Source organism: Entelurus aequoreus, linkage group LG08, assembly GCF_033978785.1.
Source record: "Entelurus aequoreus isolate RoL-2023_Sb linkage group LG08, RoL_Eaeq_v1.1, whole genome shotgun sequence".
Classification (NCBI taxonomy): Eukaryota; Metazoa; Chordata; class Actinopteri; order Syngnathiformes; family Syngnathidae; genus Entelurus; species Entelurus aequoreus.
This window is the reverse complement of record NC_084738.1, coordinates 4,798,154-4,825,853: the sequence shown is the minus strand read 5'-3', so window position 1 is coordinate 4,825,853 and position 27,700 is coordinate 4,798,154. Positions and strand designations below refer to the sequence as shown.

The 27,700-nt window shown below is 36.6% G+C and overlaps 1 protein-coding gene across 1 annotated transcript in view; it reads right to left on the bottom strand.

Moving 5' to 3' along the window:
* The window catches only part of dock1 (dedicator of cytokinesis 1), a 483,186-nt gene that overhangs the window by 29,231 nt on the left and 426,255 nt on the right, over nucleotides 1–27,700 (bottom strand). Inside the window, exons 44-46 of the mRNA XM_062055356.1 lie at nucleotides 24,168–24,254; nucleotides 8,969–9,145; nucleotides 7,504–7,587 (exon numbers count right to left, since the gene is read on the bottom strand). Of these exons, the coding sequence (XP_061911340.1) occupies nucleotides 7,504–7,587; nucleotides 8,969–9,145; nucleotides 24,168–24,254 (348 nt within the window). The remainder of the gene's footprint in view (nucleotides 1–7,503; nucleotides 7,588–8,968; nucleotides 9,146–24,167; nucleotides 24,255–27,700) is intronic.

Below are 27,700 nucleotides of genomic sequence, written 5' to 3'. Positions count from 1 at the left end.
TAATTAGCGTAGTATATAGGGGTTCCTGCTACCACGGAGGGGATTGTCAGGACAGAGATGACTGTTTGGGAACGCAAAGCGTCCCATTTATTAACAATAAATCTTTCAATCAAACTTTCACATCTTTGACATGGCGAACAGCATTCGTGCAGAGTACAAATAATACAACGGTATTACCGGTAGTCAGTCTTTAATCATTGTGTCATCGTCTTCCTCCTGCTGGACCTACTCTATATTTTATGCTGCTGCTGTCATATATACTGTAATATTGTACATGGTCATTGGTTTATATTGTATATATGTTATAGACATAATATAATATATCTGTATATAAATTATTCTGTACACATATTATGTATATATTCGTATATATGTTAGATTTTTTTTTTATAGCTTTTTTAGTCTATTTATACCTGCATTGTCCTTTCCATCCTTACACTTTCCATCATTGTAACTGAGCTACTGTGTTGAACAATTTCCCTTGTGGATCATTAAAGTTTGTCTAAGTCTAAGTCTAAGTACTAAAAGCACCGAAATCCTCTTGGTCGGTGTCGGAGAAGAACAGGTCCTAAATGGCGTCGTCAGCCACTCTCTCTCCTTTGTTCTCACTCTCAAAACCTTCCTCTTGGTCAGTGGAATCAACGGCTCCGGCCATCTGCTTTTATTACCTCTGAAGGATTTTTTTGTCTTTTTGCATTGAGTCAGTTCTTCATGCTGCCGCAGGGGCGCCGCTAGGGATTTTGGGCCCCGTGAAAAGAGTCTTTACAGGGCCCCCAACACAAGCGGCAACATTTTTTGATGCTATTTGACATACAATTATGCATTTTAATGGTATTTTTGACTATCATTACCATATTTTTGAAAGAAGAACAGCATCACAGTTGACATGTACAGTAGGGGAAGAACTGAGCACTCTATGGAATTCATTTTCAGAGGGGAGATCAACTATTATTGAATAAGAACAGCTTGACAAATGCTTGACTGGATTGATTATTTAACTAATATAGCAGTAAAATGTAAAAACCCAGAGTTTTCTTGAGCTAACATGGTGAGAAAAGTGAGCTAGCTTATTACCACAGACAGGGACAAAGTTAATACGCATAACTTTCCACCACAACTAACAAACCCACCTTTTTTTTGGAAATATTGGGTGACATATTGTCGACCCTGCAACTCCTTCTCCTCTCTTATTTTATTTTCCTTTCTTTTTTGGCTGCCTGATTTTTGAGGCATACTCACTGCTGCCTCCTCCGCTTTGCCCGCTGTGACGCTGTCTGGCTGTGACGAATCGCCGGTGCTCTACCTGCAGCTGATCTAGTCAGACTGAACCATTTTACGTAAATAGAGGGGGGAAGGGAGGGCCGTGCAGGTGTTGATGCTTCCAAAACAAATAAAGGTATTGTTACCAGGACATGGAAAATAAAACATGTTAGTTAATAACTTAGTGTCATTATTTTTTCTGTATTATAATTTCATCATCATTAGGGGCCTCTCTGGGCCCCCCTCCATCATGGGCCCCTAGAATCCGTCTCCTTTACCCCCCCTTTTCGGCGCCCCTGTGCTGCCGTCTCCAACGTCTCACCATTGATGTCAAGGGTACGTGCAGCAGCTCTATTTCCTTCTTTGACAGCCAGATCGATTGCCTTCAACTTAAAAGCAGCATCATGTGCACTTCTCCGCTTGTTTTCCATATTGAGGGTGTTTGCATGAACACTTCCTTCGCGCAAACTGTCGCTGACGCTCTCCTGCTCTTTGTTTTGCTCTCGTTACCTGGCGCCAGATGTCTGCCTCGGTCTCGCGCATCCTCTGTAGTGCGCGCCCCTGGTTACCGTAAGCCGTAAAAAAAAGCCGTAAAAAAGCCGCACCGTCGTAAAAACCGCAGGGACCAAAACGAGGGGAAAAAGTAGCGGCTTATAGTCCGGAAATTACGGTACATACATACATATACACGTATATGTACATACATATATATACACATATACATACGTACATATATATATATATATATATATATATATATATATATATATATATATATATATATATATATATATATATATATATATATATATATATATATATATATATTTAATATATAGATTTAATCGATTAGTTGTTGCAGTCCTAGTTCAAACCCCGGCCGAGTCATACCAAAGACTATAAAAATGGGAGCCATTACCTCCCTGCTTGGCACTCAGCATCAAGGGTTGGAATTGGGGGTTAAATCACCAAAAATGATTCCCGGGCGCGGCCACCGCTGCTGCTCACTGCTCCCCTCACCTCCCAGGCGGTGTACAAGGGGATGGGTCAAATGCAGACGACAAATTTCACCACACCTAGTGTGTGTGTGACAATCATTGGTACTTTAACTTTAACTTTAACTATCAAACCATAGGTGGGAAAAAGTACATTTTCATTGATGTCTTGTTTTTCAAAGTATGGCTCGCCACTAACACGTCGTTTGACGTGCTAAAGTGCGTGCCGCTGCGCTGGTGTGTTTGCAGTCATCACTTACAAATCTCTGCTGCGTCTTTGCTAATTACAACCAGGAGAGATTTGTTTACCGTGCACTTTTTCCCACTAATTACCGGAGGAGGAGGACGACGCGCTATTTATTTCGAATTTTGTCTTCTTTCTCCCTCGTTTTCGGAGCATGCTCGGCGCCATTCGTCTCATTTAGGCCGAGGCGAGGCACAACAAAACAAACACGGTATGGTTTCGTATCGACAGCGCAGGCCGCCTCTGTCACGTCTGTAAAAGATCTCAGCGTGGGGGCTCGCCGCGGGCCCAGGGGGCCTATTTGCGCGTCAAAGCGGCGAAAAGAAGCCTTGTTGATGGCGAACAAGCACATGTGAAATGGAAAGTCGCAGATGGCGAGCCGGGGTCTCTCGTATATCTCGCACTGGCGTAATTAGATGTTTACGTTGTTGAATCTTTGCGAGTGTGACAAACTTTTGACGTCAAACTGATGCTCAGCTGTAATTGTCTTCCTGCCACATTTGTAGCAATACTGAGCTTCTTTTTCTACACTTCTTTTTCAACATCAAGCACATAAAAACAGCCCGTAAAGCGATTTCTAAACTGCAGAATTCATATACTTCTACCTTGTCTTTGCGAAAAGTACACACCTTTAAAGGCCTACTGAAAGCCACTACTAGCGACCACGCAGTCTGATAATTTATATATCAATGATGAAATCTTAACATTGCAACACATGCCAATACGGCCGGGTTAACTTATAAAGTGACATTTTAAATTTCCCGGGAAATATCCGGCTGAAACGTCGCGGTATGATGACGTATGCGCGTGACGAAGTCCGAGTAACGGAAGTTATGGTACCCCGTAGAATCCTATACAAAAAGCTCTGTTTTCATTTCATAATTCCACAGTATTCTGGACATCTTTTGCAATTTTTTTAATGAACAATGAAGGCTGCAAAGAAGACAGTTGTAGGTGGGATCGGTGTATTAGCAGCGGACTACAGCAACACAACCAGGAGGACTTTGTTGGAGCGCTAGCCGCGCTAGCCGCGCTAGCCGCCAACTTCACCTTGACTTCCTACGTCTCCGGGCCGCCAAACGCATCGGGTGAAGTCCTTCGTCCTTCTGCCGATCGCTGGAACGCAGGTGAGCACGGGTGTTGATGAGCAAATGAGGGCTGGCTGGCGTAGGTGGAGAGCTAATGTTTTTAGCATAGCTCTGTGCAGTCCGGTTGCTAAGTTAGCTTCAATGGCGTCGTTAGCACAGCATTGTTAACCTTCGCCAGCCTGGAAAGCATTAACCGTGTATTTACATGTCCACGGTTTAATAGTATTGTTGATTTTCTATCTATCCTTCCAGTCAGGGGTTTATTTCTTTTGTTTCTATATGCAGTTAAAGCACGATGCTATCACGTTAGCTCGTAGCTAAAGCATTTCGCCGATGTATTGTCGTGGAGATAAAAGGCACTGAATGTCCATTTCGCGTTCTCGACTCTCATTTTCAAGAGGATATAGTATCCGAGGTGGTTTAAAATACAAATCCGTGATCCACAATAGAAAAAGGAGAGAGTGTGGCATCCAATGAGCCAGCTTGTACCTAAGTTACGGTCAGAGCGAAAAAAGATACGTCCATCACTGCCTCTCAAGTCCTTCACTGTAACGTTCCTCATCCACGAAACTTTCATCCTCGCTCAAATTAATGGGGTAATCATCACTTTCTCGGTCCGAATCTCTCTCGCTCCATTGTAAACAACGGGGAATTGTGAGGAATACTAGCTCCTGTGACGTCACGCTACTTCCGCTACAGGCAAGGCTTTTTTTTTATCAGCGAGCAAAAGTTGCAAACTTTATCATCGATTTTCTCTACTAAATCCTTTCAGCAAAAATATGGCAATATCGCGAAATGATCAAGTATGACACATAGAATGGATCTGCTATTCCCGTTTAAATAAAAAAAAAATCATTTCAGTAGGCCTTTAAGCACTTTCAGACTTTTTCAAAGAAGTTACATCTCAACTTTTTATCTAGCGTAAACGCTGGACTAAGCCGCCACTTTTTTCCTACACTTTGACCCTTGCGGCTTAGAAGACGGTGCGGCTATTTTACAATTTCATAATAAAAATAGTTTAAAAAAAAAAACAATGAGAAGTTTTATCGCTCACTGCAGGTGCTGCAGTGTCTTTCCATTTAGTGTTTCAACCCAAGTTCAGTCTTCCAGCCGTCCATAACGTTTTTACTCGTACGATTTCTTTATTCTTCACTCCAAGCAGCTTTGTACGTTTTACAATATAACTAAAACCGTTTATACTTACTAAACCGTCCCATGTGTGGTGTCTGTGATAGTGTTTTCATGCATATTTGTATGTGCTATCATAATGTAATGGGACAGCGTGGCTCGCTTGGTAAAGCGGCAGTGCCAGCAACTTGAGGGTTGCAGGTTCGATCCCCGCTTCCGCCATCCTAGTCACTGCCGTTGTGTCCTTGGGCAAGACACTTCACCCACCTGCTCCCAGTGCCACCCACACTGGTTTAAATGTACCTTAGATAATGGGTTTCATTATGTAAAGCACTTTGAGTTAGTATATATATATATTATATATATATATAATATTTATATATTATATATATATATATATATATATATATATATATGTATATATTATATATATGTATAGTATATATATATATATATATATATATATATATATATATATATATATATATATATAATATATATATATATATATATATATATGTATATACACCCACATATATACAGTATATACATATGTATATGTGTATATACATATGTATATGTGTGTTATATATATATGTGTGTGTATATATATATGGTTGTATATATATACATATATGTGTGTATATATATACATATGCTGTATACACAGTACATATATACATACATACATATATACACATATATACAGTACATATATATACATACTAGGGCTGCAACTAACGATTAATTTGATAATCGATTAATCTGTCGATTATTACTTCGATTAATCGATTAATAATCGGATAAAAGAGACAAACTACATTTCTATCCTTTCCAGTATTTTATTGAAAAAAAACAGCATACTGGCACCATACTTATTTTGATGATTGTTTCTCAGCTGTTTGTACATGTTGCAGTTTATAAATAAAGGTTTATTTAAAAAAAATAAAAATAAAAAAATATTAAAAAGCCTCTGCGCATGCGCATAGCATAGATCCAACGAATCGATGACTAAATTAATCGGCAACTATTTTTATAATCGATTTTAATCGATTAGTTGTTGCAGCCCTAATACATACATATATACACATATATACACACATATACACTAGCGTTCAAAAGTCTGGGGTCACATGTAAATGTCCTTATTTCTGAAGGAAAAGCACTGTACTTTTCAATGAAGATAACTTTAAACTAGTCTTAACTTGAAAGAAATACACTCTATACATTGCTAATGTGGTAAATGACTATTCTAGCTGCAAATGTCTGCTTTTTGGTGCAATATCTACTTAGGCCCATTTCCAGCAACTATCACTCCAGTGTTCTAATGGTACAATGTGTTTGCTCATTGGCTCAGAAGGCTAATTGATGATTAGAAAACCCTTGTGCAATCATGTTCACACATCTGAAAACACTTTAGCTCGTTACAGAAGCTACAAAACTGACCTTCCTTTGAGCAGATTGACTTTCTGGAGCATCACATTTGTGGGGTCAATTAAACGCTCAAAATGGCCAGAAAAAGAGAACTTTCATCTGAAACTCCACAGTCTATTCTTGTTCTTAGAAATGAAGGCTATTCCACAAAATTGTTTGGGTGACCCCAAACTTTTGAACGGTAGTGTATATATATATAATATATATATAATATATATATATATATATATATATATATATATATATATATATATATAATATATATATATTTAAGGGCTGCAACAACTAATCGATTAAATCGATTAAAAAAATAGTTGCCGATTAATTTAGTCATCGATTCGTTGGATCTATGCTATGCGCATGCGCAGAGGCTTTAAAAAAAAAAATAAAAATAAAAAAAAAATAAAAATTAAAATAAACCTTTATTTATAAACTGCAACATTTACAAACAGCTGAGAAACAATAATCAAAATAATTATGGTGCCAGTATGCTGGTTTTTTCCAATAAAATACTGGAAAGGATAGAAATGTAGTTTGGTCTCCTTTATCCGATTATTAATCGATTAATCGAAGTAATAATCGACAGATAATCGATTATCAAATTAATCGTTAGTTGCAGCCCTAATATATATATATATATATATATATATAATATATATATATATATATATATATTATATATATTATATATATATACACACACACACACAAATATACTTTATATGTGTATATACATAACACACACACACACACACACACACACACACACACACACACACACACACACACACACACACACACACACACACACACACACACACACACACACACACACACACACACACACACACACACACACACACACACACACACACACACACACACACACACACACACATTTCATCCCTACAAGCCTGTTTCCTTGCTCTTCAGGGGAATAAAATCCCCTGAAGAGCAGGGATGAAATAGCCCCTGTGTTTTTTCCTGACTTAACTTATATTCCGCTCTACCCCGGTTTTGAGCACTGTACAGAACCCTCGACTATATGTGTGTATATATATATATATATACATATATATGCACACACATACATTATAGTGTCTTCAAAGTGTACAGTATTTTACTAAAATAGGGACTTTTGCAGAGGCTGGGAACAATTATTCACGTTTACATTGTTTCTCATGGGGAACTTCACTAGCTACAAACCATGTCCAAGAACCAAATCGAGACCCCACTACAGACTATTTATCGTGCAAAAGCCTGGTTTAGAATAGAACATTTGAAATTTGTCACAGCAGACTACATCTGACCTCCTGGGTCAAACACTCTTGAAAAACCACAAAGAGTCTCTCACCTGCCAGGCGATGAGGTCCTTGAGCTTCTCGATCTTCTCCAGGTCCTCCGGATGCTCCTGCATGTACTTGTCATTGAAGAAGGCCTGCGGTGGAACGTGAGTTGCAGAGTGAGCATCGCTTGCATGTCACGGATGAAGAGGTCAAGGTGCGAGCGACAGACATCATCTCGCTGTGCTGCGTGTGACCTGGGGGCCGACTGCACGCTCCCCGAGCCTGCTCTTCCGTGAAAGAGTCAAACAACAACAACAAAAATGGCCGATCCCCGGCGTGGAGAGACAATCAATGTGTGATCCAGTCGTCAGCAGGTTGGTGATTAAAACCGACAAGAGGACGAGCGCTCCTCTTGACTTGAAATATGCATGAGCTTCTGATTGGATTCAAGATCATTTTCGCGGCGTGAAATCAAGCCAGGCAGGAAATAAAATACGGTGCGGTGGAGTAAGCTTTGAATGTAATTGATCGCATTAGGACTTAATGAAGTGACTTATTTCCTTATCACTTCAAAAGTGCTCCTTCAAACACTCTGTCTAAGAACGTGGGAGTTGAACTTTAGGGACAAGTCCTCAAGTTTAAAGGCCTACTGAAAGCCACTACTAGCGACCACGCAGTCTGATAGTTTATATATCAATGATGACATCTTAACATTGCAACACATGCCAATACGGCCGGGTTAACTTATAAAGTGACATTTTAAACTTCCCGCTAAACTTCTGGTTGAAAACGCCGCGGTATGATGACGTATGCGCGTGACGAAGTCAGAGTAACGGAAGTTATGGTATTTTTTAAGCGTGAAACATGACTTGAAGGTGAGACTCACAAAACTTAGTTTAAATTAGTACGTTTTTTTCAAAGGTTTAAAAATAAGTGAACTACAGTAAAACAAGAAAACGCTGCTTTAAAGATATGCTCTTAACTTGAAACAAAAATAAAAGTTTAACACAAAAGTTAGCCTACATTTATTTATTATTTTTTTTACATTCGCTGTAAAAATGCTAAATTAAATTAAATTAAATGACGAAAGCGAAAACCACAAATATTTTAAAATAATTTTTAAGCGTGAAACATGATTTGAAGGTGAGATTCACAAACTTAGTTTAAATTTAGTATGTTTTTTTTAAAGGTGTAAAAATAAGTGAACTGCAGTAAAACAAGAAAACGCTGCCTTGAAGATATGCTCTTAACTTGAAACTACTTTCAATGGAACATATAAAATGTTGGTGTTGTTTACTTGAGTCATATTGCAGTCTACACGTGTCCCTCATGTGTGACTGCCATCTACTGGTCACACTTATCATTACACCATGTACCAAATAACATAGCTTTGAGGTCGGTAAGCACAATCAAAATGATTCCGTACATCAGGCGGTTATAAGGCGCACTGTCGAGATTTTAAGTGCGCCTTATAGTCCGAAAAATACGGTAGCTTGATGCAGAAGTTCTGGGCGTTTTCCTGCCGCCTTTTACCTTCTCATAGTTGGTGAACCCCCCCATGACGGCGGGGTCCACAATGCCGTTGAGCAGCATGGAAAGGGGGTTGATGGGAAGGTTGGTGTCGCTGAGATGCTTCTGCACCATGCTGCTGATCTTGTCGTTGGCCAGCTGCATGGTCTCCATGGCGTTCTCCAGGGGGCTGATCTCATCCTGGGCAGCAGAGTGGGAACATTCACATGCTGTTATGAGAGGGCCAGCTCGGTATACCCTTGACCTGCACAAACAATAAATAATGTAGAGGCGAGCCGCCGTGAACGGCGTCCTCCTGGGGCCACCTAACATAAACCTGCATCTGTCAACAGGAGACGGATCACGCGTCGGTGCGGGAGAATTTCAATTTCCAGAGACCGACAATATACGATTCTCGGAAAGGCCGTCATTAATTCCGTACGCTTAAACTCTGAGCATACGTGGGGGGAAAATGTAAGATTTAGTAGGGGCTTGCCAAAAAAGAAAAGAAAAAGAAGTGATGCTACACCAGGGGTCACCAACGCGGTGCCCGCGGGCACCAGGTAGCCCGTAAGGACCAGATGAGTAGCCCGCTGGCCTGTTCTAAAAATAGCTCAAATAGCAGCACTTACCAGTGAGCTGCCTCTATTTTTTAAATTGTATTTATTTACTAGCCAGCTGGTCTCACTTTGCCCGACATTTTTAATTCTAAGAGAGACAAAACTCAAATAGAATTTGAAAATCCAAGAAAATATTTTAAAGACTTGGTCTTCACTTGTTTAAATAAATTCATAATTTTTTTTACTTTGCTTCTTATAACTTTCAGAAAGACAATTTTAGAGAAAATATACAACCTTAAAAATGATTTTAGGATTTTTAAACACATATACCTTTTTACCTTTTAAATTCCTTCCTCTTCTTTTCTGACAATTTAAATCAATGTTCAAGTACATTTATTTTTTTTTATTGTAAAGAATAATAAATGCATTTTAATTTAATTCTTCATTTTAGCTTCTGTTTTTTCGACGAAGAATATTTGTGAAATATTTCTTCAAACTTATGATTAAAATTCAAAAAAATTATTCTGGCAAATCTAGAAAATCTGTAGAATCAAATTTAAATCTTATTTCAAAGTCTTTTGAATTTATTTTAAAATGTTTGTTTTGGAAAATCTAGAAGAAATAATGATTTGCCTTTGTTAGAAATATAGCTTGGTCCAATTTGTTATATATTCTAACAAAGTGTAGATTGGATTTTAACCTATTTAAAACATGTCATCAAAATTCTAAAATTAATCTTAATCAGGAAAAATTACTAATGATGTTCCATAAATTATTTTTTAAAGTTTTTCTCTTCTTTTTTTCGGTTGAATTTTGAATTTTAAAGAGTCGAAATTGAAGATAAACTATGTTTCAAAATTTAATTGTCATTATTTTCATGTTTTCTCCTCTTTTAAACCGTTCAATTAAGTGTAAATATCATTAATTATTAATAATAACATAGAGTTAAAGGTAAATTGAGCAAATTGGCTATTTCTGGCAATTTATTGAAGTGTGTATCAAACTGGTAGCCCTTCGCATTAATCACTACCCAAGAAGTAGCTCTTGCTTTCAAAAAGGTTGGTGACCCCTGTGCTACACACTATCTCAAATAAGGGTGATATTTGCTTATTTTCTGTCTGATAAGATAATTCTTCTCACTAAGCAGATTTTATGTTAGAGTGTTTTACTTGTTTTAAGTGTTTTGGTCCTAAATGATGTCAGTAAGATATTACAGCTTGTTGCTGAGATTTGATGAGCTATATTGAGTAAAACATGCTTGAAACTAGAATATCAACTGTTGCAAAGCTGTATCATCAACACTCACATGTAAAAAACTACTTTTTTAAAGTAATAATTTCTTATTTCAAGCATGAAGAAAAAAATCATGACTTTGACACAATCGTGTCTCATAATTAAAATGTCATAACGGGTTTTTTTTCCGCAGCTTACTGCGAGGATTGTTCTCCCGGGATGCAATCGGACTATACTGGACAAGGCTTGAAGGTAGGAACATTATCTAATTATTCAAACTCAAAGTACTACAAAAAGCGCTCAAGGCGAAGACAAGCTTAACGCAGGAAACAAAATCGAAGACTTAGCATAAACTATGGACATGAACCATGAAACTAAAAACATGAAAAAACTCACTAAACTGAGGCTTGAAACAAATAGCAAGAACTATGGACATGAAACAAAAAGACTTACTGGACACGGCATGAATTGAACAGCACAAAGGTCTTAACTCATTCTCTTTCTATGCCACATCAATGTGGAATGCGCTCCCAACAGGTATAAAAGAAAGGGCATCTCTATCCTCCTTCAAAACCGCAATAAAAGTTCACCTCCAGGCAGCTACAACCCTAAACTAACACCCTCCCCGGATTGCTAATAATCAAATGTAAACAATCAAATGCAGATACTTTTTCTTATGCCTTCTGATCTCTCTCTCTCTCGCTCTCTCTCTCTCTCTATGTCCACTACTTGCTGTCCATATCCTACCCCCCCCCCCTCCACACCCCTGATTGTAAATAATGTAAATAATTCAATGTGATTATCTTGTGTGATGACTGTATTATGATGATAGTATATATGATAGTATATATCTGTATCATGAATCAATTTAAGTGGACCCCGACTTAAACAAGTTGAAAAACTTATTCGGGTGTTACCATTTAGTGGTCAATTGTACGGAATATGTACTTCACTGTGCAACCTACTAATAAAAGTCTCAATCAATCAATCAATCAATGAACAAAGCAAATACAGAGTAATGTCGCCAGGACGACTAACTGGCAAAACAGGCTTGAATAATAGTCTCTGATTAAAGCAGGTGCGTGAGTCAAACACAAGAGACAAGTGAAACTAATCAGTCGTCATGGAAACTAAAACAAACAAGGGAGCGCAAACAGGAACTATTCACGTCTTAAACCGAAAATAACAAAAAACATGATCCAGACCACAGATCATGACATAAAACAGATGACAGCCAAATGGACTTTGCTGTTTTATTTCCAATGAAACAATAGAAAATACGTACTCATATAGTAGTACAGTAAACTGACAGTTAATATTTAAACATTTAACATTTCAAACAGAAATAGTTTATGCACATTCAGATGAATTCTTCAAAATTACAATAAAAATGTTCTTGGTCGGGGGCCGGGCTGTATATATGCGCACTAATGGACTGAAAGAGCACGCACTTGGCGCAATGATGTCATGTTATCCATGGAAAAATGCATTTTTAGACAATATGATTTGCCTGAGCGGCTAGGAGACTGCAAAAAGTCAATGTTCAAAAACAAGAAAAAAAAATACAGAAATGAGCGCTATTTTATTTGAACTACTGTATTTCCTTGAATTGCCGCCGGGAATATAGTATTCGCCTGCCTAGAATTACAGCCGGGTCAAACTCGTTTCGCAAAATAATTAGCGCATGCTTGGCACTTCCGCCGGGTCAAATATGAGTCATTAAATGACTCCTGCCTCCTGGTGGTAGAGGGCGCTAGTGATCCTTCTTGCAACTACCAGTACTGCAGGAGACAGGTACTGCAGAAGAAGACAACAAGCAGCTAGCATGAGCAGCAATTGTTTGCTTGCACTTTTAACATGGAGGATTACATATCTAAAATAAAACAGTTTTCTAAACTGGACTTTCAATCGAAGCAGGAGGTAATAATTAAAGGAATATCTCCAGAGACTTTTAAAATTGAAGAAAGATAAGGAAGACTGCCTTTGATCAGAAGCAGCTGCACATGGACCCATTTACAAGTAAAGGTAAGATCATAATAACGTTTTTTTTTTAATTAAATGTGCTTTTCATGATAAGGTATGCGCCGGAGTGAGAAGAGGTTTTAAAATAATTAGCGCATGCTTGCCCATTCCGCATGCTTTTGGTAACCGCAGGAGTGAGAAGAGGTTTTAAATTAATTAGCGCCCCTGCGGCTATTCAAGGAAATACGGTAAGCAAAATTATCTGCCAATAGAACAAGAAAATTTGGCGTGTCAAGACTTTCCAAAACAAGTCAAATTAGCTAACCTCAATGGACCCGAAAATACCTTAAAATAAGTATATTCTCACTAATAACAAGTGCACTTTTCTTGGTAGAAAAAAAAAAAAGATACCTTTTTGCTCAATATGTTGAAAAATATTCCTAAATGAAGTAAATGCTAGTGCCATTATCTTGACATAATGATATGCGCTCGGCATTACATTTCTTGAAACCAGCAAACTTATACTAAAAACTCATTAATTGTTCTTAATGGAAAGGCAACAAGGCAAGCGCTTGTTACTCTCGGGGTCTCCTAGCCGCTCAGGCAAATCATATAGTCTAAAATTGCATTTTTCCATGGATAACATGACATCATCGCGCCAAGTGCGTACTCTTTCAGTCAATTAGTGCGCATATATACAGTCCCGCCCCCGGACAACATTTTTTTAATTGTAATTTTAAAGAATGTATCTGAATGTGCATGAACTATTTCTGTTCAAAATAGTTAGAAATGTCACATGTTAAATGTTTAAATATTAACAGTCAGTTTACTGTACTGTGCCAACTGTACTACTACATGAGTACGTGTTTTCTCTTGTTTCATTGAAAATAAAACAGCAAAGTCCATTTAAAAAAACTTTTAAAAAGTAGTTTTATACTTGTGAGTAGGGATGTCCGATAATGGCTTTTTGCCGATATCCGATATTCCGATATTGTCCAACTCTTTAATTACCGATACCGATATCAACCGATATATGCAGTCGTGGAATTAACACATTATTATGCCTAATTTGGACAACCAGGTATGGTGAAGATAAGGTACTTTTTTTAAAAATTAGTAAAATAAGATAAATAAATTAAAAACATTTTCTTGAATAAAAAAGAAAGTACAACAATATAAAAACAGTTACATAGAAACTAGTAATGAATGAAAATGAGTAAAATGAACTGTTAAAGGTTAGTACTATTAGTGGAGCAGCAGCACGCACAATCATGTGTGCTTACGGACTGTATCCCTTGCAGACTGTATTGATATATATTGATATATAATGTAGGAACCAGAATATTAATGACAGAAAGAAACAACCCTTTTGTGTGAATGAGTGTAAATGGGGGAGGGAGGTTTTTTGGGTTGGTGCACTAATTGTAAGTGTATCTTGTGTTGTTTATGTTGATTTAATTTAAAAAAACAAAAAAAAAACCTGATACCAATAATAAAAAAAAACGATACCGATAATTTCCGATATTACATTTTAACGCATATATCGGCCGATAATATCGGCAGGCCGATATTATCGAACATCTCTACTTGTGAGTGTTGATGACACAGCTTTGCAACAGTTGATATTCTAGTTTCAAGCATGTTTTACTCAATATAGCTCATACGATCTCAGCAACAAGCTCAGTGTTTCCCACACATTCATTTATTTGTGGCGGCCCGCTACAAAAGAATTACGTCCGCCACAAATAGATTTTTCGGCGTTTTTTTTTATTTTTTTTATTTATTTGTCCTGTCCAGCTTCTCAGGCAAATCATATAGTTGATGTAGATGCCCATATAGGCTGTTCACATTTACTTTACAAAAGAGAAGTGTAGGATACTTCTCTTGTTGCCTTATTTGTATTTGACCACTACTGTTTTCTGTTTATTTGTCACTGACTGTGGCAGGACACCTCTGCCTCTGTTTCACTTTATGTTGCTGGTAAATAATATGGTTGTAGTAGTAGGCTTAAGTTAAATTATTTAGTATGCACTAATTAAAAGGGCAGAGCTTTAAGAGACATTTTAGCTTTTATATTTTATAAGATATATTTTTTGTAAGAACCACAATTAATAAATATATTTCAGTGAATAACTTATTGTTCAAATCTGTATATAAATATGTACATAAAGTGTTGTAATTATATTGTAAAATGGATGGATGGACGGATGGACGTTTAAAACAAAACTGTTATTATTAATTAGTAAGTATACATTTTTTGAGCCTTTTTAGAGAAAATCATATCATTGTAGTAAATTTAGCAAATTAGTCGATGATGTCATGGTGACCACGCCCATAGCCACGCCCCCACCGCCACAGGTATCTTGGCAGTTTATGGGAAACACTGAAGCTGTAATATCTTACTGAGATCATTAAGGACCAAAACCCTTAAAACAAGTACAACAGTCTAACATTAAGATTAAAAGATTAAAGTACCAATGATTGTCACACACACACTAGATGTGGCAAAATTTGTCCTCTGCATTTGTCCCATCCCCTTGGGGAGCAGTGGGCAGCAGCGGCGCCGCGCCCGGGAATCATTTTGGTGGTTTAACCCCCAACTCCAACCCTTTGTTGTTGAGTGCCAAGCAGGGAGGTTATGGCTCCCATTTTTATAGTCTTTGGTATGACTCGGCTGGGATTTGAACTCCAACCTACCGATCTCAGGGCGGACATAAAATCTGCTTAGTGAGAAGAATTATCTTATCAGACAGAAAATAAACAAATATCACCCTTATTTGAGATATTTAATCTTACTTAGATTTCAGTCTTTGCAGTGTAGACCCCGAGAGTAACAAGCGGTTGCCTTGTTGCCTTTCCATTAAGAACAATGAATGAGTTTTTAGTAGGGATGTCTGATAATAAATGCGTTAAAATGTAATATCGGAAATTATCGGTATCGTTTTTTTTATTATCTGTATCGTTTTTTTTTTAATTAATTAATTTTTTTATTAAATCAAGATAAAAAACACAAGATACACTTACAATTAGTGCACCAACCCAAAAAACCTCCCTCCCCCCATTTCTTTCTGTTATCAATATTCTGCTTCCTACATTATATATCAATATATATCAATACAGTCTGCAAGGGATACAGTCCGTAAGCACACATGATTGTGCGTGCTGCTGCTCCACTAATAGTATTAACCTTTAACAGTTAATTTTACTCATTTTCATTCATTACTAGTTTCTATGTAACTGGTTTTATGTTGTTTTACTTTCTTTTTTATTCAAGAAAATGTTTTTAATTTATTTATCTTATTTTACTAATTTTTTTAAAAAGTACCTTATCTTCACCATACATGGTTGTCCAAATTAGGCATAATAATGTGTTAATTCCACGACTGCATATATCGGTTGATATCAGTATCGGTAATTAGAGAGTTGGACAATATCGGAATATCGGATATCGGCAAAAAGCCATTATCGGACATCCCTAGTTTTTAGTATAAATTTGCTGGTTTCAAGAAATGTAATGCCGAGTGCATATCATTATGTCAAGATAATGGCACTAGCATTTACTTCATTTAAGAATATTTTTCAACATATTGAGCAAAAAGGTCTCTTTTTTTTTCTACCAAGAAAAGTGCACTTGTTATTAGTGAGAATATACTTATTTTAAGCTATTTTTGGGTTCATTGACGTTAGCTAATTTGACTTGTTTTGGAAAGCCTTGACAAGCCAAATGTTCTTGTTCTATTGGCAGATCATTTTGCTTAGATAAAATAAAATACCCCTCATTTTTGTATTTTTTTTCTCTTGTTTTTGAACACTGACTTTTTGCCGTGTAGGAGGCGGAAAGGAGGTCCAACTTGATAAAAAAAAGCATCGTCACATGGAGGGATTTAGCCCGCTGCATCTCCGCTCAGTCATTAAGCGTTAAGTAGAGGCTCTGACCTGCGGGACATGGCCTCTCCACGGCTCATCTGGAGGGCAAGCTGCTCCTGACACTTTGTTCCAGACACGCCCGCAGCGGCGAGCCTCTGCTCGGAATTAGCGAGGCGGCAGAGGGTGGCGCTCCGTGACATGGACTTGGGGGTTTGGGGTTGGGTGGAGGGGGGGCAGACGGATCAAACCTTGGCGGTGTAATTGTTGATGATGTAGCGAGCAGACGGAGCATTAGGGGAAAGCGAGCAGCCAAGCTGGACGTGGCTGTGGGCTTTATTTGGGAGTCCACAGTGGGAAGTCAATGCTGGATGAAAAGACTACAGTTACTAATATACTGGCATGGGCGTGTTGATTCACTCAACTGCAGAGGAGAGCAGGCATTTTTATAACAACATGGAATTAAACACAAAATGTTGTGTAAATGGTAAATAAAAACAGAATACAAATCCTTTTCAACTTATATTCAATTGAATAGACTGCAAAGACAAGATACTTAACGCTCGAACTGGGAAACTTGGTTATTTTTTGCAAATATTAGCTCATTTGGAATTTGATGCCCTGCAACGTGTTTCAAAAGAGCTGGCACAAGTGGCAAAAAAGACTGAGAGAGTTGAGGAATGCTCATCAAACAGTCATATAAAAATGGGAGCCATAACCTCCCTGCTTGGCACTCAGCAACAAAGGGTTGGTGTTGGGGGTTAAATCACCAAAAATGATTCCCGGGCGCGGCGCCGCTGCTGCCCACTGCTCCCCAAGGGGATGGGACAAATGCAGAGGACAAATTTCACCACATCTAAGTGTGTGTGTGTGACAATCATTGGTACTTTAATTAATTTAATTTGGAACATCCCACAGGTGGACAGGCTAATTGGGAACAGGTGGGTGCCATGATGGGGTATACAAGCAAGCTTCCATGCTCACAAACGAGGGTGACCACTTTGTGAACAAATGCGTGAGCAAATTGTCCAACAGTTTAACAACAACATTTCTCAACCAGCTATTGCAAGGAATTTAGGGATTTCACCATCTACGGTCCGTAATATCATCAAAAGGTTCAGAGAATCTGGAGAAATCACTGCACGTAAGCGATGATATTACGGACCTTCGATCCCTCAGGCGGTACTGCATCAAAAAGACACATCAGTGTGTAAAGGATATCACCACACGGGCTCAGGAACACTTCAGAAACCCACTGTCAGTAACTACAGTTTGTTGCTACATCTGTAAGTGCAAGTAAAAACTCTACTATGTAAAGCGAAAGCCATTTATCAACAACACCCAGAAACGCCGCCAGCTTCGCTGGGCCCGAGCTCATCTAAGGTGGACTGATGCAAAGTGGGAAAGTGTTCTGTGGTCTGACGAGTCCACATTTCAAGTTGTTTTTGGAAACTGTGGACGTCAAAGAGGGAAAGAACCATCCGGATTGTTATAGGCGCAAAGTTCAAAAGCCAGCGTCTGTGATGAGCGGTGTGGCTTCATAGCTTACCAAAGTCGTACTAAAAAACATTTTGATAGATTTTTGAGCGCCGTGTGTAATGTTCTATATTCTCAATGGAACATATCAAATGTTGGTGTTGTTTACTTGTGTCATATTGCCATCATAGTGCAGTCTACACATATTTCTTATGTTTCAGTGCCATCTACTGGTCACACTTATCGTTACACCATGTACCAAATAAAATAGCTTCGAGGTCGGTAAGCACAACCAGAATTATTCCGTGCATTAGGCAAACTGTAAAGTTTTGAGGGGGAAAAAAATATTTTAAGTGCGCCTTATAGTCCGGAAAATACGGTATATCTTTTATCACCCAGCCCTAGTTGAAGTGAAGTGAAGGGAATTATATTTATATAGCGCTTTTCTCTAGTGCAGGGGTCACCAACGCGGTGCCCGCGGGCACCAGGTAGCCCGTAAGGACCAGATGAGTAGCCCGCCGGCCTGTTCTAAAAATAGCTCAAATAGCAGCACTTACCAGTGAGCTGCCTCTATTTTTTAAATTGTATTTATTTACTAGCAAGCTGGTCTCGCTTTGCCCGACATTTTTAATTCTAAGAGAGACAAAACTCAAATAGAATTTGAAAATCCAAGAAAATATTTGAAAGACTTGGTCTTCACTTGTTTAAATAAATTCATTATTTTTTTCACTTTGCTTCTTATAACTTTCAGAAAGACAATTTTAGAGAAAAAATACAACCTTAAAAATTATTTTAGGATTTTCAAACACATATACCTTTTTACCTTTTAAATTCCTTCCTCTTCTTTCCTGACAATTTAAATCAATGTTCAAGTAAATTAATTGTTTTTATTGTAAAGAATAATAAATACATTTTCATTTAATTCTTCATTTTAGCTTCTGTTTTTTAGACGAAGAATATTTGTGAAATATTTCTTCAAACTTATTATGATTAAAATTCAAAAAAAATATTCTGGCAAATCTAGAAAATCTGTAGAATCAAATTGGAATCTTATTTCAAAGTCTTTTAAATTTATTTTAACATTTTTGTTCTGAAAAATCTAGAAGAAATAATGATTTGTCTTTGTTAGAAATATAGCTTGGTCCAATTTGTTATATATTCTAACAAAGTGCAGATTGGATTTTAACCTATTTAAAACATGTCATCAAAATTCTAAAATTAATCTTAATCAGGAAAAATTACTAATGATGTTCCATAAATTATTTTTTTAATTTTTTCAAAAAGATTCAAATTAGCTAGTTTTTCTCTTCTTTTTTTTCGGTTGAATTTTGAATATTTAAAGAGTCGAAATTGAAGATAAACTATGTTTCAAAATTTAATTGTCATTTTTTTTCGTGTTTTCTCCTCTTTTAAACCGTTCAATTAAGTGTAAATATCATTAATTATTAATAATAACATAGAGTTAAAGGTAAATTGAGCAAATTGGCTATTTGTGGCAATTTATTGAAGTGTGTATCAAACTGGTAGCCCTTCGCATTAATCACTACCCAAGAAGTAGCTCTTGCTTTCAAAAAGGTTGGTGACCCCTGCTCTAGTGACTCAAAGTGCTTTACATAGTGAAACCCAATAGGATGGCGGAACCGAGCTATGCTAAGTTATGAGTATTTAGTCGGTCGTAGACAGCTTTTTAATGCTCTTGTTAAGAAAGTAGTTGAATTGTAATGAAAAATTATTACTTTGTGAAAATTTATTTACCACAATCAGGCTCAGAACCAAATAACCGCGATAAACGAGGGTTTACTAAAATTGCAAAACGTGGAAACTAGAAATGTCCGATAATGGCTTTTTTGCCGATATCCGATATTGTCCAACTCTTAATTACCGATTCCGATATCAACCGATACCGATATATACAGTCGTGGAATGAACACATTATTATGCCTAATTTGGTTGTGATGCCCCGCTGGATGCATTAAACAATGTAACAAGGTTTTCCAAAATAAATCAACTCAAGTTATGGAAAAAAATGCCAACATGGCACTGCCATATTTATTATTGAAGTCACAAAGTGCATTATTTTTTTTAAACATGCCTCAAAACAGCAGCTTGGAATTTGGGACATGCTCTCCCTGAGAGAGCATGAGGAGGTTGAGGTGGGTGGTGTATATTGTAGCGTCCCGGAAGAGTTAGTGCTGCAAGGGGTTCTGGGTATTTGTCCTGTTGTGTTTATGTTGTGTTACGGTGCGGATGTTCTCCCGAAATGTGTTTGTCATTCTTGTTTGGTGTGGGTTCACAGTGTGGCGCATATTTGTAACAGTGTTAAAGTTGTTTATACGGGCACCCTCAGTGTGACCTGTATGGCTGTTGATCAAGTATGCATTGCATTCACTTGTGTGTGTGAAAAGCCATAGGTATTATGTGATTGGACCGGCACGCACAGCGGCGTTTTAAAAAGTCATACATTTTACTTTTTGAAACCGATACCGATAATTTCCGATATTACATTTTAAAGCATTTATCGGCCGATAATATCAGCAGCCCGATATTATCGGACATCTCTAGTGGAAACAATTAATTCAGATTTTTTTTAACTGTTCCTAATATAAAATACCTCAATGTGAAGGACTAGACAACTGTCCTTAAAAAAAATATATTTGTGAAATGTGAAGTGAATTATATTTATATAGCGCTTTTCTCTATTGACTTAAAGCGCTTTACATAGTGAAACCCAATATCTAAGTTGCATTTAAACCAGTGTGGGTGGCACTGGGAGCAGGTGGGTAAAGTGTCTTGCCCAAGGACACAACGGCAATGACTAGGATGGCGGAAGCGGGAATCGAACCTGGAACTCCCAAGTTGCTGGCACGGCCACTCTACCAACCGAGCTATGCTAATTATGTAGGGATGTCCGATAATGGCTTTTTGCCGATATCCGATATGCCGATATTGTCCAACTCTTTAATTACCGATACCGATATCAACCGATACCGATATATGCAGTCGTGGAATTAACACATTATTATGCCTAATTTGGACAACCAGGTATGGTGAAGATAAGGTACTTTTTAAAAAAAAATTGTAAAATAAGATAAATAAATTAAAAACATTTTCTTGAATAAAAAAGAAAGTACAACAATATAAAAACAGTTACATAGAAACTAGTAATGAATGAAAATGAGTAACATTAACTGTTAAATAGGGATGATACTCGAAACCGGTTTTCCCGGTTGTTCGATAAGAAAAGAACCGAGTCCTCGGACTCTAATCCCTTTTTAAAAACCGGTACCCGTTATCGAGACCACTATAGTAAAGAAAAAGAGTTGGTTCTTTATTCGAATCCCTCGGAACGAATCCTGTCCCGACCAGAAATGCTCCGTGTGACATCACAATAAATGACGTCACGTAGCTCAGTCATTAGGCGCAGATAGCGAAAGCAGGAAAAAAATGGACGGGAAAAAGCACTCCAAGGTGTAATAAAGTTCAAAACAAAAGCTATAATCCAATGAATAACTTTACTGAGAGATTTGAGCAGGGTAAAACACATGACCAACACTTTTACGACCAACCGGAAACATAGCAACCAGGCTAGCAACGCACCTCCTTTACGGCAGCTGTCGCAACGTTCTTAAAACAACCGCAGCACATACATATATATATACAACACTGCAGCACATACATATATATACAACACATCTCCCTTTTTGAACTTTTGTTTTTCACACTGTATATGTGTTGTCTGTCTAATTATAAATAATGCAGACGAGGCGTGTTGGCTGAGTTCTTGACGTTTACTTTCACGGGTGGCGACATGCAACACTTTTCGGGGCTACCGCGCATGCTCGTAACTCCCGTTGCATGCTGGGTAGTGTAGTTGTTATATTCTCTAGCTCATAACATTTTTCCCCCTATAAAGAAATAATGTTAACTCAATAAAGTGTATTTCTTTTTTTAGCTTTAACTTTTCATTTTTTAGCATTGTAACCACATTTGCAAACAACTTTTCTCTTCATAGAATTTTCTTTCAATAAAGAAATAAAGTGCAAAAATGTCAAAGCATCATAACAAACACTTATGTTCCAATAGCAGCAGAAGTGCACTTTTTGGAGAGCTGTATTATTTCCAGTTTTGTGCCCAAGGGATTGATTTTATTTAACACTATATTATTATTTATACACCTATAGTGATCACAGAGACAGCTTGTTTTTGTGTTACCTTATATATTTGTTTTTCTGAAAAATTCCACTTAATATACTTTGGGTAACAACAGTCAATATTTATTTTTTTTATTTTTTTAGGGGGGCAACAGTCAATATTTATTTATTTTTTACATTAAATTGTTTTCTCATATAATAAAAGTGAGCTTTTGTTAAACCAAATATTGTGTGTTTTTTTCCATATACAACAACCTATCTGGACTCCATAAGAGAATCGATAAGGAATCGGTTCGATAAGAGGATTCGATAATAGACTCGAACTCGATAATTTCTTATCAAACATCATCCCTACTGTTAAAGGTTAGTACTATTAGTGGAGCAGCAGCACGCACAATCATGTGTGCTTACGGACTGTATCCCTTGCAGACTGTATTGATATATATTGATATATAATGTAGGAACCAGAATATTGATAACAGAAAGAAATGGGAGGAGGGAGGTTTTTTGGGTTGGTGCACTAATTGTAAGTGTATCTTGTGTTTTTTATGTTGATTTAATAAAAAAATAAAAAATAAAATAAATAAAAAACAAACAAAAAACGATACCGATAATAAAAAAAACGATACCGATAATTTCCGATATTACATTTTAACGCATTTATCGGCCGATAATATCGGCCGATATTATCGGACATCCCTAGAAAACATTCAAGTAAAACATTTTTTAAAATGTATTGAGTGACATCCTGACAATACAATTTTATTTGTGTTAAAATATTAAGATATCTTTAATGTTGATTTTAATTATACACACCAAAAAAGTATTGCAAAACAATTGAGATTAATCAAAATGCAATCGATTAAAAATTTAATCGTTCGACAGTGCTACTTTTTTCTTTACTTGTCCATTTATTTATTAACTTGTTTTTACAACATTTATTGAAACCCAATGAAACATTTATATTTATTAATACTGCCTTATTATATATATATATATATATATATATATATATATATATATATATATATATATATATATATATATATATATATATATATATATATATATATATATATATATATATATATATATTAGGGATGTCCGATAATGGCTTTTTGCCGATATCCGATATTCCGATATTGTCCAACTCTTTAATTACCGATACCGATATCAACCGATACCGATATCAACCGATATATGCAGTCGTGGAATTAACACATTATTATGCCTAATTTGGACAACCAGGTATGGTGAAGATAAGGTACTTTTAAAAAAAAATAGTAAAATAAGATAAATAAATTTAAAAAAAATTCTTGAATAAAAAAGAAAGTACAACAATATAAAAACAGTTACATAGAAACTAGTAATGAATGAAAAGGAGTCAAATGAAGTGTTAAAGGTTAGTACTATTAGTGGAGCAGCAGCACGCACAATCATGTGTGCTTACGGACTGTATCCCTTGCAGACTGTATTGATATATATTGATATATAATGTAGGAAGCAGAATATTAATAACAGAAAGAAACAACCCTTTTGTGTGAATGAGTGTAAATGGGGGAGGGAGGTTTGTTGGGTTGGTGTACTAATTGTAAGTGTATCTTGTGTTTTTTATGTGGATTTAATTTAAAAAAAAAAAAAAAAAAAAAAAAAAAAAAAAATGATACCGATAATAAAAAAACCGATACCGATAATTTTCGATATTACATTTTAACGCATATATCGTCCGATAACACTTTTTTTTTTTTTATGTTTGTGATGCGTCGCGATGCTCGCCGGCCACAAGCTTTAAAAAAAAAAAAAAAAGCGTCCCTGGCTGAATCAATGCCGGCCGGCGAGAGAAACGTGTCCAGTCAGCGGGTTGGCAGAGCGCCATCAATACTGAAGCGTCTACAGCGCTTAAGCGGACAAATGGCATCGATTCGCCCGGCTGGAGATCTTCATGCGATTAGGAGGCCCACCGTGTTTGCTACTCACCGTGCAGACGGACTTGACTTCGAACCAGCGAAGGATGCCCGGCAGCTTGTAGGCCGTGGAGTACGTGGTCCTCTCGATCCACATGTTCTGTACATAAACAACCATGCTGGGAATGTCAATGAACAGCTGGAGGAGGAAGATGATGCATAATAAATGTAGCAGAGCTCACATTTCAAATGACTGTATAAATGCTTTATATCAGGGCTGTCCAAAGTGCGGCCAGCGGGCCATTTTGCGGCTCATAGATCATTTTTAAATGGCCCGCAGCATTCTAGTATTAGCATGCTGCTTTTTTTTGTGTGCTAATTTTGCAATTGCACACCCTCAAATATTTTGTCACTTGACGAATGATACCTGTAAGCATGCTAACGTTAGCATGCTAGCTTGTATTTTTTTTGTTGCTAATTTTGCAATTACCGTATTTTTCGGAGTATAAGTCGCTCCGGAGTATAAGTCGCACCGGCCGAAAATGCATAATAAAGAAGGAAAAAAAACATATATAAGTCGCACTGGAGTATAAGTCGCATTTTTTGGGGAAATGTATTTGATAAAAGCCAACAGCAAGAATAGACATTTGAAAGGCAATTTAAAATGTCTAAATAATAGTGAACAACAGGCTGAATAAGTGTACGTTATATGAGGCATAAATAACCAACTGCTATGTTAACGTAACATATTATGGTAAGAGTCATTCAAATAACTATAACACAGGGGTCACCAGGTAGCCCGTAAGGACCAGGGGCCGTACTTATCAAGCTTCTTAGAGTGCCATTTTACACTTAAGTCCTGAGAATTTGCGAAATTTAGTCCTACTCTCAAACTTAAGAATAAAAGCTTTTTATCAACGTTCTTAAGTCTAAGAATCACTCCTACTCTCCACGATATTTAAGAGACCTTCAGAGGTGTCTTAAGTGGTTAGGAGTTGCCAGCAGGGGATGGCACTGAGGCGAGAGAGACGTGCGCCAACGTTCATCTTTGTTTGATGACGAGCAGCTGATCAAACGGTATCGTTTAGACAGAGCAGGTATTATTTTTGTCACAGATTTAATACTTTTCGATTCCTTGTTGATTTCTGCATGTGTCTGCAGTGGGCTAGTATATATAGAGCCACCCACACCAGTTTCAAATTAGTTGCCTAATTAATGAATTGGAAAGAAAATGTTATGACAGTAGCGTATGTGTGTGGCCGTGAGGTGAGTGACGTCAGTGAGTGTGTGGGCGAGAGAAGAGAGGGAGCGGTAGCGTGAGTGCCGGCGGGGACTAGTTTGTTTTGTATTATTTTGTAGTTTATTGTCAAAATATACACTCCCATTGTCCACTTAAATATTTCCAAGATATTTCTTTATCCTTAGACAACGGATTCCCTTCCGTGATTGGTCATTTCTATGGACACAGAAATGACGTCACCTAAAATTGCGTTTACGGCACATAGTAATGTCGTAATTCAGCTCTGAGTGTGACACTTAAGATTCAGTCCTACACTTCGCTGAAAGTGTGAGTAAGACGCTTGATAACTAACTTTTAAGTGCAGCTTTCAGCGAAGAATTTATTTACTCTTAAGTCAACTCTTAGCAGACTTCTTAGGAGTCATTCTAAGAAGCTTGATAAGTACGGCCCCAGATGAGTAGCCCGCTGGCCTGTTCTAAAAATAGCTCAAATAGCAGCACTTACCAGTGAGCTGCCTCTATTTTTTTTAAATTGTATTTATTTACTAGCAAGCTGGTCTCGCTTTGCTCGAAATTTTTAATTCTAAGAGAGACAAAACTCAAATAGAATTTGAAAATCCAAGAAAATATTTGAAAGACTTGGTCTTCACTTGTTTAAATAAATTCATTAATTTTTTTACTTTGCTTCTTATAACTTTCAGAAAGACCATTTTAGAGAAAAAATACAACCTTAAAAAAGATTTTAGGATTTTTAAACACATATACCTTTTTACCTTTTAAATTCCTTCCTCTTCTTTCCTGACAATTTAAATCAATGTTCAAGTACATTTATTTTTTATTGTAAAGAATAATAAATACATTTTAATTTAATTCTTCATTTTAGCTTCTGTTTTTTCGACGAAGAATATTTGTGAAATATTTCTTCATATTTATTATGATTAAAATTCAAAAAAATTATTCTCGAAAATCTGTGGAATCAAATTTAAATCTTATTTCAAAGTCTTTTGAATTTCTTTTAAAATTTTTGTTCTGGAAAATCTAGAAGAAATAATGATTTGTCTTTGTTAGAAATATAGCTTGGTCCAATTTGTTATATATTCTAACAAAGTGTAGATTGGATTTTTACCTATTTAAAACATGTCATCAAAATTCTAAAATTAATCTTAATCAGGAAAAATTACTAATGATGTTCCATAAATTATTTTTCTAAATTTTTTCCAAAAGATTCGAATTAGCTAGTTTTTCTCTTCTTTTTTTCGGTTGAATTTTGAATTTTAAAGAGTCGAAATTGAAGATAAACTATGTTTCAAAATTTAATTGTCATTTTTTTCGTGTTTTCTCCTCTTTTAAACCGTTCAATTAAGTGTAAATATCATTAATTATTAATAATAACATAGAGTTAAAGGTAAATTGAGCAAATTGGCTATTTCTGGCAATTTATTTAAGTGTGTATCAAACTGGTAGCCCTTCGCATTAATCACTACCCAAGAAGTAGCTCTTGGTTCAAAAAGGTTGGTGACCCCTGCTATAACATATAGAACATGCTATACGTTTACCAAACAATCTGTCACTCCTAATCGCTAAATCCCATGAAATCTTATACGTCTAGTCTCTTACGTGAATGACATCAATAATATTATTTGATATTTTACGGTAATGTGTTAATAATTCCACACATAAGTCGCTCCTGAGTATAAGTCGCACCCCCGGCCAAACTATGAAAAAAACTGCGACTTATAGTCCGAAAAATACGGAACACACCCTCAGCGTCAAATATTTTGTCACTTGACGGATGATACCTGTCAGCATGCTAACATTAGCATGCTAGCTTGTATTTTTTTCAAGCTAATTTTGTTGGTATACACCTCAGCCATATTTTGGCACTTTATGCGTGCTAACGTTAAACACGTTTTCAGCTACACATCTCAAAGTAATATAATTTGGTACTTAACGCATGTTCGCATGCTAACAGTAGCATGCTATTTTAAAAAAATATATAATTTAACAGCTATACACCTCAATGTCATATATTTTGGTATTTGAAAAATATTACAGTTAATATTTAAGCATGTAGTAGCATGCTAGCTTTTTTCGATAAATTACCAGGTATACACCTTAATGTCATATATTTTGGTATTTTACTAATGCTAATTGTAAGCATGCTATTGTTAGCATGTTAGCATAGTACTGTTGGCATTCTCGCTTTTTTAGCTCATATTTTTTGTTACTTGACACTATCTAGCCAGCGTGCTAACTATTAGCATTTCTTTTCAGCTTTGGCTCTTTAGCATTCATAAGAAATTACGACCAAAATTGCATTTTCTAATTTTTTACAAAAAGTCCAAATTTTGTACTGGTTTTGAAGGT